This window comes from Lagopus muta, chromosome 15 (assembly GCF_023343835.1).
Source record: "Lagopus muta isolate bLagMut1 chromosome 15, bLagMut1 primary, whole genome shotgun sequence".
Lineage (NCBI taxonomy): Eukaryota > Metazoa > Chordata > Aves > Galliformes > Phasianidae > Lagopus > Lagopus muta.
In genome coordinates, this window is record NC_064447.1 from 8,013,462 (window position 1) to 8,032,383 (window position 18,922).

Here is an 18,922-nt window from a genome sequence, read left to right on the forward strand (position 1 = left end):
GGGATTTTGTGCTCCATAGCAGCTTTTGCTGTGGTATGGTTGTTGATCAAACAAGGATGCTGCTTGCATCCCTTGGCTGCTGTTCTGGAGTCAAGGAAGAGTAACTGTGCACAGCCCAGTTTCCACATTGCTTATCCTGCCACTGTGCATTTGCAGAAGTTGGAACAGAATGTGCTATGAGTGGCAAATTGAAGCAATGGCAGATAGCATGTAAAACAGAAACAAAAAGGACAGCAGGTGACTGCAATGGCCCTTCTCACTGGGGAACTCAGCTGGAGGCTTTAAGACAAGTTTTAAGAACAGCGGGGGCTGTCTGACCAGAAGCAGGAAGAACTGCTGTTGTTTCAGAACAGCAGCATCTGTTGCAAAGGCCCAGCACAGCTCAGAATAGGGCTCTAATGCTGAACTACGGATCCTAGTTCCTGCCCCTGGGGCAGAAACAAGTCACCAGACAGCTCTGTTAATTCCCTTGCGATGCTGCAGGGCAACCTGGTGCTCCCTGAGCCCCTCTACCAGGCAGCTGAGGAGCAGAGCCCCACATAACCTCCAAGCCCAGAGCCTGTCAGGTACACGTACTGGTTAGTGAATGCAGCACACCTCAAACCTGTCAGAGCCATCTACCTGGCACCTCTGTGGGCTGCTCACAGTGCCAGGAGTGCTCATTTCAGGGCAAACCACAGCCAGCGCAGAGCTGGCTTTCACAGCAGCTGTCCATAGCACTAAAACAAGAACAAGGGCTGATTAAGACTCTGAGCCAGGTGTGGAAATTCTCCCTCCCTCCCCCTTCCCCCCCCCAGAAGGCAGTCCAATGCTTCCTCACCCTGTTAACATTTTTGCTGCTGTGTGGGTGGTTTACTGCAAGTGAAACCAGTAGTGGCTGAGCTGGGGAGAAGCAGCCAACCCCAATCTTCTGCTTGTGTCAAATTCCCCTACGTCTAAGAGCTGGGGAAACAGCAGCAAGTAGGAAAGTCCCAGCAATATGTTAGTCACTGCCTCAGTTACCTCCGACCACACTGCTCCAAGTGCACTGCTCTTACACAGCAGGGGACAAACACAGGTAGGAGCACGGGAGCAGCTGATCCATCACTGAGCTGGGCAAAGAGCTCCTTAGGAGACCTGTCACAGCCCTTGGACTGGGGGAAGTCTAATATGTCATCACCGTGCAGCTAAACGTGCCACAGCAATCAGTTCTCTGCACTGTTCGTTACAAAGCTGCAGTCAATTTTCTTTCACCTTAAAGTTTTGCTGGTGAGGTGAAATAAGGGTGTATTGAAATTCTGTGCTGTAGAAAGCCATAGAAGGGACCAGACAGAAGTAGGACAGCACAAGGGAGAAACAGGGGAAAGATTTTAGCCAGATAACAGCAGAGACATAAGTTTCCTCTCACCATTGCATCCTCAGCTCATCCAATAAAGAACTTTGAGAGAGACCAGTAAGGACAACAGCACTGCAGCTGAGAACTCCACCAGCGCATTAGCCCCATTCCTCTGCCACTGAGGGCTGAGCTGGGGCTTTGCTCCTGACCCTGCCACCACAGCTTGGATGGGGCCTTGAAGGCTGTGTGCTGTGGCTGCAAATAATGAAAATCTGACAGCATGGGATGGCTGCCTCAGTCATAACAGGGGAAAAGAAAGACAAAATGCCAGATTATGTGATCATGATACATCACCATGTGGCAGAGCTTGTACTCAGTCTACAAAGGTGGGGAAGTGATGCGTGCATACATACATAAATGCATGCATTGCATGGGCACAGTACCCTGAGAATTAGCCCAAACCACCTACTATATGTGAAAGCACCTGCTCATAAATTTACAAACATTGGAAAAAAGCACCTCTGCCAGAGCACAAACTGCCAGAAGTCATGCTAAGGAGTTTCCTAAAGAAAAGGCATAGTTAGGAGAAAGCAAACCATCCTCTCAGTCTCTTTCCACTAAGGGGTTATGTCATACAATAATTTCACAGCCAGAGATGAGGTTAGAAAAGGAGGGTAGGGCAAGTCACAAACCCCTTATTTGCTTCTCTCACCTTCTGGCCATGTTGCTGCCAGAAAGTGACACCTAGCAGCACTTGTTTTTCTTTGATAAAGTTTATAGCTTATGATGGATAAACATTTATATGTTCTTACACCCTGCTTGATCAACACAGGTTCCATAGCAGGATGATGCCACAAGCTCTTACAGAAGCTCACAACATGCCTCTGCCCTGGGTTAACACATGTCACAGGTCTGTTTAACCCCACAACCCACACTTCTCTCACTCCCCTCTTGGGGTTATTGTGTTTTCCAGTGACAAAACTCTTGACTGATAGGAATTTGAATGCAACTGCTCAGTTCAGCTGCTTGTTTCTAAGATGCTAAAAGATGTTTAGAAGGAAGGAAAAGAAAAACCCACATAGCATTCACTGTAGAGGAAAAACAGTTTATCAGAATGAGTTCCTCCTGAACTGTGAATACAGCTGCTTTTCTCAGGAACCTGCTTCACCCACTCAGGATGGTGAGTCAGGCTGCCAACTCTGGGTATGCAAACAGGTAAGGATGACACAGAGGTGGAACAATTGTGAGTTAGTAATGAACGGCTGAAAGTCAGCACAAGTCTCCATTTGCACTTCAGTCTCACAAAACAAACCGAGAAAGACTGCAAACACACTTAACTGCAAGAGGCAGCTCTCCGTCCTGATAGGAGCAATCTGCTAGCTAAAAAGGTTGGAGGACCCCAACCTTTAGGTTTGAAGCTCCTCTCCCTCCCAAACACAGATCAGCCCCCAGGAGGTGTGGCTCAGGTGCATACACATTCTGGAAGTCCTAAAAGTCAGAACTCTCACACCCTCTCAGCAGATCTTAATCTTAAGCCTCAAACTTATCATTTGAAATGTAGCTACGGCCCAGCAGCCTATAGCAATAGCTCTAGATTGCAGAAGTGGAGGAAGTGGGAGATGGAATGCTGAAATCACACTTGAGTCACACACATAGTGTGCCTCCCTTAGCACAGCGGGTGGGCAGGCCGGCTGCACACAGTCCTGATGTTTAAACACCAGTCCTGGGTTCTGCCGAGGCAGGAGAACAGGGCTCCTCCTTCCCAAAGGGATGCAGTTTGATTTCACCAGAGGGCTGATGTAGAGTACTCAAGAACACAACATCTCCCAGTGGAAAGGAGCAGACAGGAAGGTGCAGCTATGTTGGGAAAACATAAATAAGTTTGGGGAAAAAAAAAGTGAAAACAAAGCTGGGGCTCAGCAGAAGAACTGCTGCAGCAAACAGCCTCCACGCTGGCATGAGCAGAGCTCTCTTGGCTGTTCCAGCCACATGCAGGCATTCCTGCATCCCCAAGAGCACATGGATGAGAGCACAGGCAGAAGGGGAAGAAAACAGCACTGACAGCACCATGCCTCCCTTCACACCCTGCAGCACTACCGCAAACAGTGAGTAATCCATTCTGGGTAGCTGCAATAACTGGGGGCTTTTGCTTAAATATTTGTTAGGATTTAGGGAAGTGAGTCATCTTAATCAGGAGGCAGATTGTGGCCTTTGTGCATGTTCTCATCCCACCATTTTAGTGAGTTTGCTTAGAGTCCTGCAAAGCCTCTTCACTTTCATGCCCCGCAACCTCACAGTACAATTCATCCTCATAGTTTTAATTAAAAAAAGAATGATTACCATGTTCATCAGCGCTTCATTTGGCTCCACCACACATGTTAATCGTCACATGCAAATACAGACACTTCACTCTGAGTCTCCTTTCTGGGCTTATATACCACTTTTTACTGCTCCGAGAGTGATGTATGAACACCTCTGCTGCTGAGCCAACCTGGAATTTGAAGTGTAGCTGGACACAAATCTTACAAAATGTGTCAAATGAGTTCCTGTGTAGCAGCCACCTGTTATCTTTCCCTCTTCATGATTGGCAACAGGGTTTTCTAAATAGGTACATATATAAAATAACAGTCCTTAATTATTTTATGCTGCTGCCAACATACTGAGGTGGAAATTACAGTACCAAAATACATAATAATGCCCTAGCAAAATTCAGAATCATGAGTATGACTTCTGGAATAGCTGCCCAACCAGAGCTTAAAAGCAGCAGGCATGGTTTCCATTGTGACTGGACAAAAAGCAGCAGCGAAGGAACAATCCATGAGTTTACACAGTCTAACCACAAACCAGTAAACTTGCAGAGAAACTAATTTAGAAACATGCGATTCTATTTACAACAGTGTAAGTATAAAATATCTGTTTACTTCCAAAATAATAAACTGAGCATCAATAACATAATTTCTTTAGACCAAATGATGGTAATATTTATTTCATATCTCAATTGAGCAAATACAGAAACATACCACATTCTGGTGCCACGGACACAGGACATCCCCAGCAAACAAATATTTGAACGTGCAACGCAATCTGCACAAATCAGCCACTTCCTCTTCAAGGTCCCTTCCAACCCAAACCATTCTATGATTCTACCTCACCTCCAGGTGCATCAGCACTGTTGAATCACCTCGCTTGCTTCCCAAGCAACATACAGAACCAGAGCAACAAGCACAGGAGATGTGCTGAATAAGAACGCCAACTTGATGCATCTCCTGCTCACTTGCAGAGAACGACCACCACCAGAGAAGCCTTAACACTGGCTTTGCCTCCTTAAGTGTGCAGTAGCTCCGTGTGTTAGCTGCTAGCCCCTTCTGTACCCAGGGGTCTGCCTCATGTACCAGCTGCCAGTCCAGCAGCAAGCATGAGCATTACAACCCAGCAAACCCATGTCTGAATTGTAGTAACCATCACTGTAGGCAAGATTGGAATAACAAAGCACTTTATCAGTTTGCCTTACAGTTTTTTTTTTCCAAAGGTTGGTTTGGCTGTCCTGGTAAATATGGCTAGGCAACCTTCATGTAATAGTTGTCCTCCTGGGCAAGAACCTGTAGAAATTCAACTTTTTTCTCATTCTTCCTGTTGTTTTCCATTAATAGTTCTGATGATCTTTTTCTAACTGCAGGTGCCAGTCCAGAACTCTCATTGTGAGTGGTGCGAGAATCAGAAAGATGAGGGTTATCTGCACAAACAGCAGCTGACTTGTCTGAGACCAAGAGCTCCAGAGGCTCTTCTGCAGTTTTTACAGTTAGCCCCATGCCATCCAGCAATTCATCAGGTAAGTTTGCTGCTGAGCAACTACACCTGTTTGCCACCTCTTTATTTTCCTCTGAGTTTCCAAACATCCTCAAATGGTTGCATGGGGCACACTGGAAGTCAGTACTTATTCTGTCACTGCTGCCCCCTGGCACTCCTTCACCACAACAGTTCAAGTCATTATGTTTTGTTCCCTTTATAGCTCTCTCTCCATTAAAATCTTGACAGTTCAGCTCCAAGAAATGCAACAGCTGTTTGTCTCTGCTGGTGTTTTCATCTTTGTTATCACTCAACAGCTCATGAGAGCTGACAATTGAAAGGCTGTCATCACTACTGCATGACACTTTCTCACGAGAGCCTGCACCCGGGGCAATGCCAGAATCAAAGTCCTGTACAATCAAACACTCACGGCCATCAGGCTCATGGGTTATGTTATATGGAGGTGTTTCTTCCAGGCTGTTGTACAAAAGATGAACTAAGGGTTCGTACAGTGACTTTGAGATAAACTCACTGCTACTGTCAAAGTGTGCACCACTACATTTAACTGCAGCATCAAAAGACTTATAACCAGATGGCTGAGGTCCAGCAGGGCAAGCAAGCACGCTGCCTTCCTTTTGAAGATTTTGATACACTGCCTGCTTATGAATTTCTTCCTCTGGTAGGAAAGCTGGAACTCCATCATTCACATGTGCCTCTGAAGATTGGGTTAAAGATGGCAACAAGCACATATTTTCAAAGTGCATATTCAAACTACTGCTAGCCACAGACTGAGACATTAAGGCATCAAAGCTCCTGTATGCAGAGCTACAGGGCTCCACAGATGGAGACGCAAGGGTGTCCAAGCTCTTGTATGCAGAGCCACAGGGCTCCACACATGGAGACATTACAGCATGAAAGCTTTTGTATGCAGAGCCACAGGGCTCCACAGATGGAGACATTACAGCATGAAAGCTCTTGTATGCAGAGCCACAGGGCTCCATAGAAGGAGATATGAGGGTGTCAAAGCCCTTGTATGCTGAGCTGCTTATTCTGTCAAAGGCTGGTTTATTTAGAGATTCCCAAATAAGCACAGATGAGTCACGCTGACTTTCAGAACTGCACGTCAAAAGGCTTTGTTGAAGCTTACAGGGACTATCTCTTGCATCCAGAGAAGCAGAATTTGTGCTGGAGCTCCGATAGCCAGATTCAAAGGATTCTTCTGATTGTGCAGACTTCCTGCTGGTTGTACTGCAATTATACTCATCCTGAGAGGCTTCAGTAAAAGGAGAGTCTCTATGAGAACCAGCTGACTGCTGACTCTGGACAGCACTTTCTACTAGATTTTTTTGAGAAAGATTTTCTGACTCAAGTTTCTGAAAGATTTCACTTGTAATGATGTCTGGATCTTTATCATCTTGCATGCTTTTTTCATCTGCCAAGAGCTCCATGAACATGTTAGCTAGTGCATCATTGTGTTCAGCGTGCTCCCTCAGCATGCTGACACTGCCCTCACAAGGCTCAAATACGGTGATCTGGTCACTGGTCTTTTCCTGGTTCTCAGCCTCAATGTCTGTTAAACGTTCACAGATTTCCACAGACTCTTCAACAAGAACAGTCTCAGGGGTTAAAACTGCATTAATGCCTTTTGGAAACCACACTCCAGGCTTGCTGCAGCAACTGCAAGATTTCTCAATGTTTCTGATGTTATCTTTTTCCTTGAAGTTCTGGCTTGACAAACTTTGAGCCTGACAGTTTTTGCAACTGCTGTTTTAGGAAATAAGAAAGACAGAAACGTTTATGTAATAGAAAAATGTCATGCTGTGAAGCTGAGGTTCTCCCCTCACCCTATTTATCTTACTTACATTTGCTTTTCCACATGACTTGGCTTTGAATCATAGAAAGGGAACTTCATTTCATCAATATAGTTCAAGACTGAAAACTGATAAAACAGAAGTGTTATGACACACAAAATATGTTTAGTATTTCCCACATTCCATATTCTATTCCTGGTGATCAGCAAAAGGTATATTTTGCAAAGCCCTTACAATACCTTGACATTTTTTACAACCAAATGGCTCTTTGCAGGGTTTGGGATTTGATCCCACCATTCTTTCTTCATTCTGTAAGGCAAGAATAAAAACTGTTTGCTTTAACTCAATTTTGGCTTGATCAGTACGCTTCCTGCTGCTGCAATACAGATTGCTAAGAAGGAGAGAAGAGCATAGAAGGAAGTGCCTGTTCTGCACATCTCCAGAAGCTGCTTTTCATAAACATATCTGCACTAACTTTGATTCATATGACTGCTCTACACAACCACAGTCACAAGTTCTTCCAATTGCCCTTAGAGTGACATGTGAAACAGATAGGCTCCCACTTTCATATTGCCACTAAAAATGTAAAAAGAAATGCACATATTTAACCATCATTACTGGAACTCCAGCAAAGATTGGGATTCAAAGCTAACAGACCCATAAATGCAGCCCATTTTAGTGCTGTAATAAGACCATTCTAGTGAGATTAGTAAAAAATACTCAATTATCTTTTCAGAAAATGACAGAGTGCAGCAGATTGATGTTTAAAAGATGTTTGCTCACAGAGTTTGAGTTAAAGTTACAAAGGAAAATCCCGTACTACTAAATGTTCAGTTAAACAACGGCAATACTGGCATCTGTGCAAAGTGCTAGTCTCTAAAACCCATGAGCAGCATGATACCTACTTGGTAAAACAGAAATAGCAAGTTACAGCTACTCCCATGATCAGGATGCAAGATATAGGAACAGCCATGTGCAGAATGTCTTCAGATGTCACTTGATAATCTGTTAAATAAATATATTTACATACATATACACATACTGACAATACCAAATCCATCACCAAAAAATGCTACTTTAGAGGATGTGAAGTAAAGCCTTTGCAGATCAACAGCAGAACCAGTGGCAATGGCATGTGTCACATCTAAAGGCCAGTGCAGATCCTTCAGTTACCTACTGTCAGTGAGGCAGGAACTGGGATAGCCACGTGTACTGTGAAGCCATTTGTCCGCCCTCAGAAACAAACCCATCTCAGTCCCTGGAACGGAACTGTAGTGCAGCTGTGCTCTCACCCTCTGTGCTGCTCTTAAGAAATATTATTTTTAGAGCCTCACCCCTCTAATGGAAAATTGAGAGCTACTTCCACTTCATTCTCTCTTACTCATTTATATCCACTTGCTTTTATTATTATTTTTAAGTTTAAATGTCTCTGCTTCTACCAGGCTGTGATTAGTTATAATACTTACCACAGTGAAATTCAACTCCATCACTCCAGTCACTCCAGTAGACTGGGTAATCTGTATAGTTACACCGTATACTTGCGATGTAATCATAGCCTCTCTGCAAGGAGCTTGCAGTAATTTCAAAGCTTTTGGCCTGGTAGTTAATTGATGTCACAGTAACCTGAAAAGAAGGTAAGACAGTAAGAGTTCACTGATTTTCTTATGGGGATTAGAGCTTGTGGCACTAATTAGATGCCAACTGTGTTGTACATTTCCGTGACTTCTCATAAATGAGCAAGTGAATGACTGTACAAATTATCTGCTACATGCTGTTGTATTGTGCTGTCACAAAGGGGTCGTATCTGTGACATGCCATCGCACATGTTCTTCCTGGGGCAGAATAAGCCCTGCTCTAAAATGCTGCAGAGATCAGGAGGGCGCTTGAAATGCCTCAAATGCTCCACAGTGTCACAGACTGCCTCCAGCTTCAGATGTCACTTCAGATGTAACAGAAGCACTGTATTTTCAGTCTCCGTCCTGCCTACTGTGAGCAGCTGGTCCCTTTGGGGTGGTAGTCAGGAAAGTTTCACTCCTTTAAGGCCTTGTTTGAACCGACTTGGGACTGACACCAACAGAAAGTGCATGCTCAGGAACACCATGGGGCCTGCCCTCACTGGCCCTTACACCATTGTTCATGAAACAATTTTAAAGTCCTTCAGAACATTTAGACCTTGAAGCTCCAGAGATAGAAAATGAGGCCAGCTGTCCCTTACCTCTTCTGGGCGCTGCTTGCTCCAGTATTTTACTTCATAGATGACTGGCTGTCCAAAAAGCATGGATGAAGCAGCATAGCTCTCCTCCCAGCTCAAATTGAAATTACCATTTTCAGCTTTCTCAACAGCAAGATTTTTGGGAGGCCTGGGCTTAACTGTACATTAAAAAAAAATACAATTAAGGAGAATGTGAAAATGTAGAAGTGTTGAATTAAAGAAGCAGGGACAAAAAAACATTAATCAGAAGCCAAAATGTCAGAGTCAATGCATTTCAGCCCTTTTCACTAAGCTCTGCAAGGAGACCAAAACAGCACAACTGCGAGGTATTCATCAACAACCACTGAAAACCCAGGTTGGCTGAGCAAACTTCAAACTCTACTTTTGGTGCAATGAGTGCAGCTTTCAACCTGAAGAAGTGGTAACAATCCATGCCCTGACAATAACATGCTGTGCCATATGCTGGGCATACAGCTTCTGACCACCCTGCATTCAGACTGTCCTGCCTACCTGTGTCTTAGAAACTGATGCAGCCTCCTGATGAGTCTCAGTGACATCAGGTAGGAAATAAATCAGATCATCACTGCAGATGAATGTCTGCCCAAGGCACATGAATGATTTCTGAGCCTTTGAGGCGACACAGTGTTACAAACTCTTATTAGTTTAAACAAACCAGGTGCTGACAGAGAAATAGGAACTGTATCTATGCTTTGTCCTGTGAAAGAGCAGGGTCATCAACTTTTTATCAGAGGATAACAGCGACAGGAATGAAAGAATTTCAGTAGGGAGAGCTTACTGTTCTAAGAACTGGAAGTAGCGTCTTCCTCTTCATCCTTGAATTCTATAGCAACAAGTGAAGTTCTCTAAATACACACTTAAGCCCCCAAATTGTAGATGGCTGGAAGCTGAGATGGTAAAGCTAGAGGAAAAACCATTCTGCTTGCCCCATTTCTTGTATTCTTTCCTTAAGAATCTACTCCAGGATCAGGTTTCTAAGCCAACCATGCTTCTCATTTAAGCCAGCATTACAAATGTCATGTTTTCACAGAATCACAGAATTGTAGGGGTTGGAAGGGACCTCCAGAGATCGAGTCCAACCCCCCAGCCAAAGCAGGTTCCCTACAGCAGGTCGCACAGGTCGGCATCCAGGCAGGTCTTGAACATCTCCAGACAAGGAGACTCCACCACCTCCCTGGGCAGCCTGTTCCAGTGCTCCAGTTTTCACATCTACTAAGAAAAAAAACTCTTCTGGTAGCATTAATGGGGAGTCAGCTAGAGTTGCAAAGCCTGAAACTAAATGTTCTAGTGACAAAATAAACAGTTTCTTACCAACTTGGGCTGGTGTAACACTGGAATTCCACATATTGGTGCCATTGAACTGTAGAGCTAGGATATAGGTGAGACCAGATACAAAATAATCAGGATATATTGTGCAAGTGCACATAAAACTCTCTTCTCCGTTCTCAGGGACACACACATTTCTGAAAAACAGGTAGAAAATTATGATTGTTCATATAGCACAGCATGCTATTTCTTGAAAGTGTGGAACTAAGCTTACCAGTGTGTGGAGCCAGTCAAATCTGATACAGGCAAGTTCAGTTTGTAGAAAAATTTAGTCCAAACAAATCCAAAACAAACCCAAGTCCCTCTCAACTCCCAAACCCCTTGGTGCTGCACTAATGAAAAGCTAAGAAATGATCTAGAAATGTTAACCCTGAAAGCAGCCTTCACCACACTCCCCTTCTGAAGGAGCAGACTGATGCCCTACTAGTCCAGGCACAGTTTTACTGCAGTGTACAAAACAAGATTACCCAGAAGTCTCTCTGGAGAAATCACATGGAGAGGAAGAGGAAAGCTCAGATTTGTCTTCCTGTCAGAGATGGCAGGAACACTGCCTCTGCTGCAGAAGGCAGCAAACAGCTGTGAACAATGAGTCGCACTGCATGCTACAGCCTGGTAAATCATGCGTGGTTTCTCACAAAATGAAGGCTCAGTGCACTGATGAGAACACTACTGTTTCTGCAAGCACTACTTGACAAATGCTACGTACCAAGAACACGGAGAAGTTTGTAAAGGAGTCTACTGAGCAGATGCATCACCAATGAGTATACAGATGTTATAATTAAGAAATGTACAGAAAAGTTAGGCTAAACAGGTTACCATGCTAAAGAAGAATGGATGGAAAGCTTACCCTTGTCCTGGGCTAGCTGAGGAGACTCCAAGAGGAGCAATCTCCAAAAGGGATCCTTCCCTAGTGGCATTCAGCTCTTAAATGGGGTCTAGCAGAGGTGCAGCCAGGCTCCACCCCTTCCAATAGCACAGAATTGTCTTCACCTGTGCTCCCAGGGCTGACTCAGGGCTCACCTCAGGTGGTCGATCTGAGATTCAGGCTGTGATTCAGCAGTTCCCATACACTAGAGCATAATGTTAATTGCAGGACACATCTTCCTCCTGGCAATGAGGACAGCCCTGACTACGCCTTGTCCCAGGCACCCATGACAAAGGGATGGAATCAAAGCTGGTAATGGCTATAGAATATATAAAGTTCCAATGACAACAAAGGAAAGTCTCATTAAGCACTCACTCGGGAGGAAAAAATTCCTTCCTGTAGTAGAGCAGGAACTCTTGGGAGCAGTTCAGCTGTGCAGGCACCTTCCAGTGACAAATCAGCTTTTCGGCATAGTCAGTAAAGCATGCAAATTCCTGTATGTGTTCTGTAGCCATAACTAGGGAGAAGCAGCACGTAATGAGATGCATGAAAATCAGAAGAATTAACTGAACTAACCAGTAACATTTTGTAAAAATTGAATTCAAAAGACAAACTGCAGACAACGGTCAGCCCAAGCTCACTGCCTGCACGCCTGAACTTGTGTTTTATCTGCAATTGCTTTAAGCTTCCTAAGCTCATACCTTCTGCCTCCCTTGAGCAGCTCCTCACTGCAAATCTCTCTCTTCTCTCCCTCAATTCCTCCATTAAAACTTAGAGTAGCTTTGGTTGGTTTTCAGAATCCTTTTAGTTAGGATTTTTCTTGGAATTTCTTTACTTACCCTGCCAGAAGCTTTCTGTTGGCAATTATACAAGGGCCATATTGATAAATAATTTGGTTTCTCTGCAGTAAGTAAACATTTCTGCTCACACGGCCTAGCACATTACTAACTCTCCATTCTCATCATTTACATTGCAAATTTAAGACTAGTTGTCAACAATTCACATCCTGTAAGGCCCTTCAGCTATTGCAGAGCTTACTTCAGTGGTGCCTGTTTCAGATTACTCCTCCAAAGCAAAATCTTTTCGTAAGTACCTTACTTTGGTTCTATTCCTCCCATGTTTCTCCTTCTCTGTGGTTCCTTTATATCACGTTTTCTGATACAACTCATGCACTTTGATACAGTACACTATCTGCAAATGCAAAACCTGTGATGGCCAGTTCCCCTTTGGGGTGCACCAATACAACATACAGCAGGATTTACCACTGCATCCTGTGGTACTTCAATAAAAACCTGACTCAAAGAAACAATCATTTACCACTGCCAGCATGTGGTCTCTCACACTCATTTCAAATGTGCATCACTTTCGTTTGCCTTTCTACACAGCCTCCCATAAAACTTCATTAACAAGGAGTCCTGGATCACTTGAGTGAACTCAAATGTTAATGAAGCTCACTTACACAAATGAGGATATACAACATTGCCAAAGAACCATTCATATTGTTAATGAAAATCATGGTAGAAGTTGTCTGATACATCAACTGGTATAAGCTTAGAGCTGCTGGTTGCAGCTTGTGGTTTCATTGTTGTTCAGTATTTAGAAAGTGTTTTTCACAAGATAAATATCTTGCCCTCCGTTACTAATCTATGAGAGCTATCACTCAGATCCTCTCTGTGGCAGCACCGCATTTGCTCCCTCTTGTTCTGAATGGCCCACAGTTCTTCAAAGACAAACAAAACCAAAGGAAAACAAACAACAAAAAACACCAAACGTGTGCAGCAGTGAGACAAAAGCAAAAATCATTCCAACTGCAGCAAGTTGAAGACTCAGCATCTGCACTACTACAATAGTAACACTGCTCATTTCTTTCAAACACTATTTACTCTGTTCCTGTTTACAGTTTGTTGCCCTATATACTTTTACTGTTTCTGTCAGAAATCTTAAAGTAATACTAACATTCTAATCCCTTTAAAGATGAATTTTATCATTAACATATGGAAACATTACATTTCACTTTCAAGAACACCTGAATTAAATGAAGCGCTTCCTGCTGCATTAAGCTGATCAGCAGCTTTATCTTGCCTTCCAGGGTCCTCGTGGATTCCCAGCACTCTGGATTATTTTCTGTACTCTCTTCCTGTGACCTTTCCCCCTTTCCTCATCTCTGGTACAAAGTTCCCTTTTTTTTTTTTTTTAAATAAAGTTTTTTTTAAAGATTCATCTCTGAGAATTTCCTTTAGCAACCACATTCCGTAAAGAATTCGTTTTCAGTTCATAGACTTAGAAAAGGGAACCGAAACACTGGATTTCTTTTTTAATCCTCAACTGGAATATCATGATGAAAGAACTTAAAATATCCATTAATCAGGGAGGTGGACACCTGTGAAATTAAACCTTGATAACTTAGTGCAAATCTACCCAGATGAGATGACATACAAGATGTACTCTCACAAACTTTCATTCTTCTCATTAATTCAAACTGAAAGATTTCCCCCCCAGCACTAGGAGCATGTCTGAACTCATTGCATATAAGAAAATTGCTAAGAAATCTTGTTTTTTTGGACAGGCTATTTTTTATCTTAACTATTTTGGTTGGCTTTTTAAAACCAGTGCCCGCACTAACACCAAAAAACCCTGCAGATTTTCATGACACAACTTAAAAGCTACAGAAAGTAAAATGGAAGACTCATTTTCCAAAGTATCAAGGTGGACCATCAGAAAAGCAGGGCTTCCTAAGTTACCTTCATCATGAACTTCTCGCTATGATGAACTTCAGAAAGCAGCCATTAACTAACAAGCAGCATTAAGACTTCATGCAGCCACACACCTTGCCAGAGCAATAGAGGTGTAATGAAGAACACACACGACACCACATGCTGTCCCTGCACAGGCACAAGGCAGGGCACACCACGGCTGACAGAGTGTCCTCAAAGCTGTTCAAATTCAGCCAACTCAGTCTTCCAACTTTGGAGAACACAGACTGACAGATGCCCATTGGTGGCAGATCTAGACACTACTGCTTTTGTCCCCCATAGGTCTCTGCAGGTCTGCTGCTGGTGAGTGCACAAGGCAAGCAGTGGCAGCTATAAAAACAAATAAGAGATTCCTACGAGATTTCTACAGATGTTGGTGGGTCACTGCCAAGCATCCTGTTTGCAACACAGTGCTCAGAATAGATCAGACAACAGGGAAGCAGAGAACTGACTTTCCTAACCTCAGTTTCTCCTTACTGCAAATTCCTCTATTTTTTTCTTGCCTACATGGAAAAGGTCAAAAAAGCAAAGAGGTCTAAGACTTTACTACATGGATATTTCTAGCACTTGAGGTCGCAGATTTTATACTATTTAACATTAATAGTGCTGCCTGCTAGCTATTCCTAGACGTGAGAAAACGCTGTTAGGAAAGCTTAAGTATAATAATTTAAGAACATTGATAGATGTACCTTCCATTGTTGCATATGAAAAGAGAAGGATCCACAGGGTATGCAGCACGGGGAATCTTGCCATCATTTTCACTCTCTGGGCTCAGAACAGTGAGCTGTGCTGAGATTCTGCAACAAGACGACAATAATATAAGCTTACATCAGTCCCAATTAAAGTAAGGGCACAGTTCTTCTCTGCTGCTTTGCTAGATGTTAGGATTCGTATCCCTGCAATGCCCAATCCCCCCAGAAATCTGCTCTGTGAGAAGTGCAGGGGAATAAAGCTAATACAAATGAGCTAGAAGTGCAGAAAGCGCAAGGAAACCCTGCTGTGGCATAACCTTTTAAAGTAATTAGCTGAGACACTACTTAATGACCTTTTGGAAGCATGCATGTGAATGCCATATACATCTAAGAACGCAGAGCCCAAGGCGTGCTACCAAAGCCACATTCCCTCAAATAACTCATCTCAAAAACTGGGAGGATTCTGAAGCGCAGCTGCTTTCTGCTTGCTGTCAGCCAGAATAAACGCAGGGAGGCAATGCCAACAAAACACTGATTTCTTCAACACAGTTAACAGTATGAGTACTTTATAGTGAATCACTGCTTTGGTACGCAAGTCAGCCCTGCGATAACCAGCTCATAACCCAACTGGCAGTGCTGATCAGAAGAGGTACTGTGCTTCTATTCCCACAAGTAATTGATCACTCTTTAAAACAAGCTTCAGAAGCTTTTGTTCTTACAGGTTCAGAGATAAGAACACTGAGTGAAAACAGAACATCAGAATGGAAACTGTTTTGAGATCTTATCGGCAGCAACTACTGCTCATCCAGTAAAACACGACCAGCTTCAAAAGTAAGTTTCCCATAAATACTCAAGAAAGCTATTACTCAAGAGCAGATCTTTTCACATTTGGGAACAGAAAACGCGGCTGAGTACAGCAATAACATTTTGGAAAAGAATACAGATGGTTTTGCAGCTGCTTGGAAGAAGAAATAAAGAGCAGACGAATGCAGCACAAGACATTGTTCTGCTCTTCCTCCCGTCCTTTTCAGGAGATGTTGTTTGCCTTCCAATCCATTGTCAAGTAATAAGAAACCCTTAAAACTCTGGCAAAGAATCCTGTATCACATAAGCATACATGAATCCACAGATGGCAGCAAAAAAAGTCCTTCCCTTGTAGGAAAAACACTCTGTGTACGTTGACAGAAAGGGAACAGCTTTGATGAAACAGTAACAAAACAGACTATAAAGTCAACACAAAGGGAGAAAATTCAGAAGTGACCTTTCAACACCTGCAAGCTCTTAAGATTTTATGTCAGATAATGACATAAAAAGGTCAACCTTCATAAAATATGTAACACATACAGAGAATACCAAGTACACAGCAAACCTATCGATCTCGGGATATATGAGGAAATAAGGTGTAAGAAGTTTAAGTGACTTTCCTAAAAACTATAAAAGATTTGCAGTGGGGCTGGAAGCAGCTTCATCTGTTGGCTTCTGTGCTGGAATCAGCAGATCAAATCATCCCTGTCTACAGAGGGAGGAGGAAAAGAAAAAAAAAGAAGGAGAAAAAGATGTGATTGAAAAGATTTCATTCAATATCTAGAAAAGCAGTAATTTCAGCTGTAGGCCTTTAAGTAAAGTAGGATCATCTTTAATCTACAGGTGTAATTTGCAAAGCTTGTGCTCAAAGGGTGTGCACCCCAAATGACCAATGAAGGTCATTTCGACCTAGGGCTGCTCAATTTACTTTTGCTGCTATTGGACAGAGCCACCCTTTAGTTTTAAATTTATTAAAGCAAAGCCTGTCTTATTCCTCTTGGTTTAATATGCAGGCCATCATTGCTGCCAGCATGAGATCAACAATACAAAGCAACGTTCATCACCTGGTTTTGTATAAAAATGTGAAACAAAATTTGGAACCAAATGATAGTTTCTACATGCCAATACAAAGCAGCAGAGCCACAGAAATATAACTCCAAACAGCAGCTCTTGGACATGCAATGTGACATCAAATGCAACACGTGGTGAGAAGCGCGTGCCCCAGATGTTTGACTTAAGCTGGGGGTTCTGCGTTCCAATATATTTTCTTATCATAGAACCACAGAATTGCTCAGGTTGGAAAAGACCTTCAAGATCATCAAGTCCAACTGCAACCAATGGGAAAGACAAAACCTTGCAACCCAACCTGCAACCCAGAGCAGGAAGCTGAATGCAGTGGGTCAAACCCCTGTTCAGAGGGAAAGCCCACAGTGGCTGGGCTTAACTCCACAGCTAAGAGACTCAGGAGCTGAGATGGATCTAGGGGAAAGGTGTAATGGAGACAATAGAAGAAAACAAAGAGCAAAACAGTGCATCATTTATCACCTAAAATGAACACAGTGCTTGATCATAATTTGAAAAACTGCAAAATAAAGCACTAAGACAGTTTTAGGGATCTTCCAGCTCAGAGCAGCAGAAGCTGTGGAGAGTGCTGAGTATGGACACCTGAATGGAATGCCAAGGAGAGTCACAGAGTTGTGGGGTTGGAAGGGACCTCTGGAGACCATCAAGCCCAACCCCTGCTAAAGCAGTTCCTACAGCAGGTCACACATAGACATCCAGGTGGGTCTTGAACACCTCCAGATCAGAATCCACCACCTCTCTGGGCAACGTGCTCCAGTGCTCCGTCACTCTGACAGATGAGAAGTTCTTCCTTGTGTTAGTATGCAAATTCTTGTGTTCCAGTTTGTGCCCATTGCCCTGTGTTCTATTGCTGCACACCACTGAAAGGAGACCACTCCCACTGACTTGATTCCTGGACTTCAGGTGTTTATAAACACTGATGAGATCCCTTGCCAGCCTTTTCTTCCCCAAGCTGAACAGCCCCAGGTCTCCCAGCCCTCCCTCAGTACTGGAGATACTCCAGGCCCTCATCAACCCCCTGGTCCTCTGCCAGCTTGTCTGCAGGAGATCCCTGCCCTTCTTCAAGTGGGAAGCCCAGAACAACTCAGAGCAGAATGCAGTGCTACTCTTATAATTTACAGTACAGTAAATCCGATTTTAAGCTCTAGGGAAGGAACTGAGAGAGGCTGTGAAGTTTCTGTCTTTTGGAGATCTCCAAAAGGGACATAGGGCTGGGCACTCTGCTCTGGGCAGCCCTGATAAAGTGGGGTGTACCAGATGAACCCAGAGGTCCTGGCCAACCTCAACCTTCATTCTGTGAGTGAAACCCACCTTTTCCAGCCAGCTTCCTGAGCAGCAGCATTGAAAACATCACTTGGCCACTGCGTGGGGGGAGATAATCAACCCGTGCCCCTCCTTGACAAACAGGGAATCCACGCAGGCTGTCGGTGGGAGCTCAGCTCTCGCACGTATTTAGTTCCGTGCTGTCTTTTACACACGCGTCACTCAAACTCGCTCACGAAACCGAGCATGGCGGAAACTCATCATGGAACACAGCCAGGGAAACTCCGGCAGGAAAGGAACTGGGGCTCAGCTCCTGGAGCTGCTCACGCTGGTCCATCGATCCTGCTAGCCCGTTTTATAACTATCATAAATTGGCCCTAAGCTCTCTGAATACGCACGCACCAGGAATAGCTGTTAAAGAACGAAATCTGCGTTTCAAGAAAAGCTCACTCATCGTTTCCGAGCAGTTTCACGGCGGCAAATTCCCCGAACGCGACACACGTGTCCGGAGAACGCCGCTCAGTGAGCGCTCTGCCGGAACGCCCCGCGGGACAGAACTCCGCGAGCGATTAAGGAATGCCAACAGTGACGCACGACGCGGACCCACAGGGCTCCGAGCGGCTCAAACTCCGCCGTCACGGGCAGAGCCGAGAGCAGAAACGCAGAACCGCCGCCCCGGGACGGGTACCGACGGGTACCGGCACGCACCGAACGCCTGCACGGACTCACCACCCGCCGCAGCGACGGGACGGGACGGAACCGGACCCGACCCGCCGCCCTACCCGCTCGGCTCGGATCCGCATCCACCTCCCGCGAAGCCACTCCTCCCTCCGTCCCGCCGCGCTCCGCCTCCGCAACTCCCGCACTGGGCGCCGAGCGGCAGCCCCGCACGGACAGCGGGCAGGCGGAGCCGGGCCAAGTTTCACGGGAGGACACTGCGGCGCCGGACCCGAAGCGAACCTCGACACCCCGCCCTTCTTCCGCTGCCGGGTGT

At 44.5% G+C, this 18,922-nt stretch overlaps 1 protein-coding gene across 5 annotated transcripts; it reads right to left on the minus strand.

Moving 5' to 3' along the window:
• Positions 1 to 3,158: 3,158 nt before the first annotated feature.
• Positions 3,159 to 18,918, minus strand: IL4R (interleukin 4 receptor). 5 transcript variants are annotated; one of them, XM_048961960.1, is made up of 10 exons: positions 18,711 to 18,918; positions 14,776 to 14,883; positions 11,709 to 11,850; positions 10,454 to 10,605; positions 9,128 to 9,282; positions 8,379 to 8,535; positions 7,818 to 7,917; positions 7,152 to 7,221; positions 6,964 to 7,040; positions 3,162 to 6,865 (listed from the first exon to the last, which is right to left on the minus strand). In XM_048961960.1, exons 2-10 carry the CDS (start codon positions 14,840 to 14,842, stop codon positions 4,873 to 4,875), a joined length of 2,913 nt encoding a protein of 970 aa, XP_048817917.1. In that variant the 5' UTR covers positions 14,843 to 14,883; positions 18,711 to 18,918; the 3' UTR covers positions 3,162 to 4,872. The 5 variants fall into 5 exon arrangements, with proteins under 5 accessions (XP_048817919.1, XP_048817917.1, XP_048817914.1 ...); XM_048961957.1 differs by having other exon boundaries at positions 18,658 to 18,918; XM_048961959.1 differs by having other exon boundaries at positions 18,637 to 18,918.
• Positions 18,919 to 18,922: the final 4 nt, after the last annotated feature.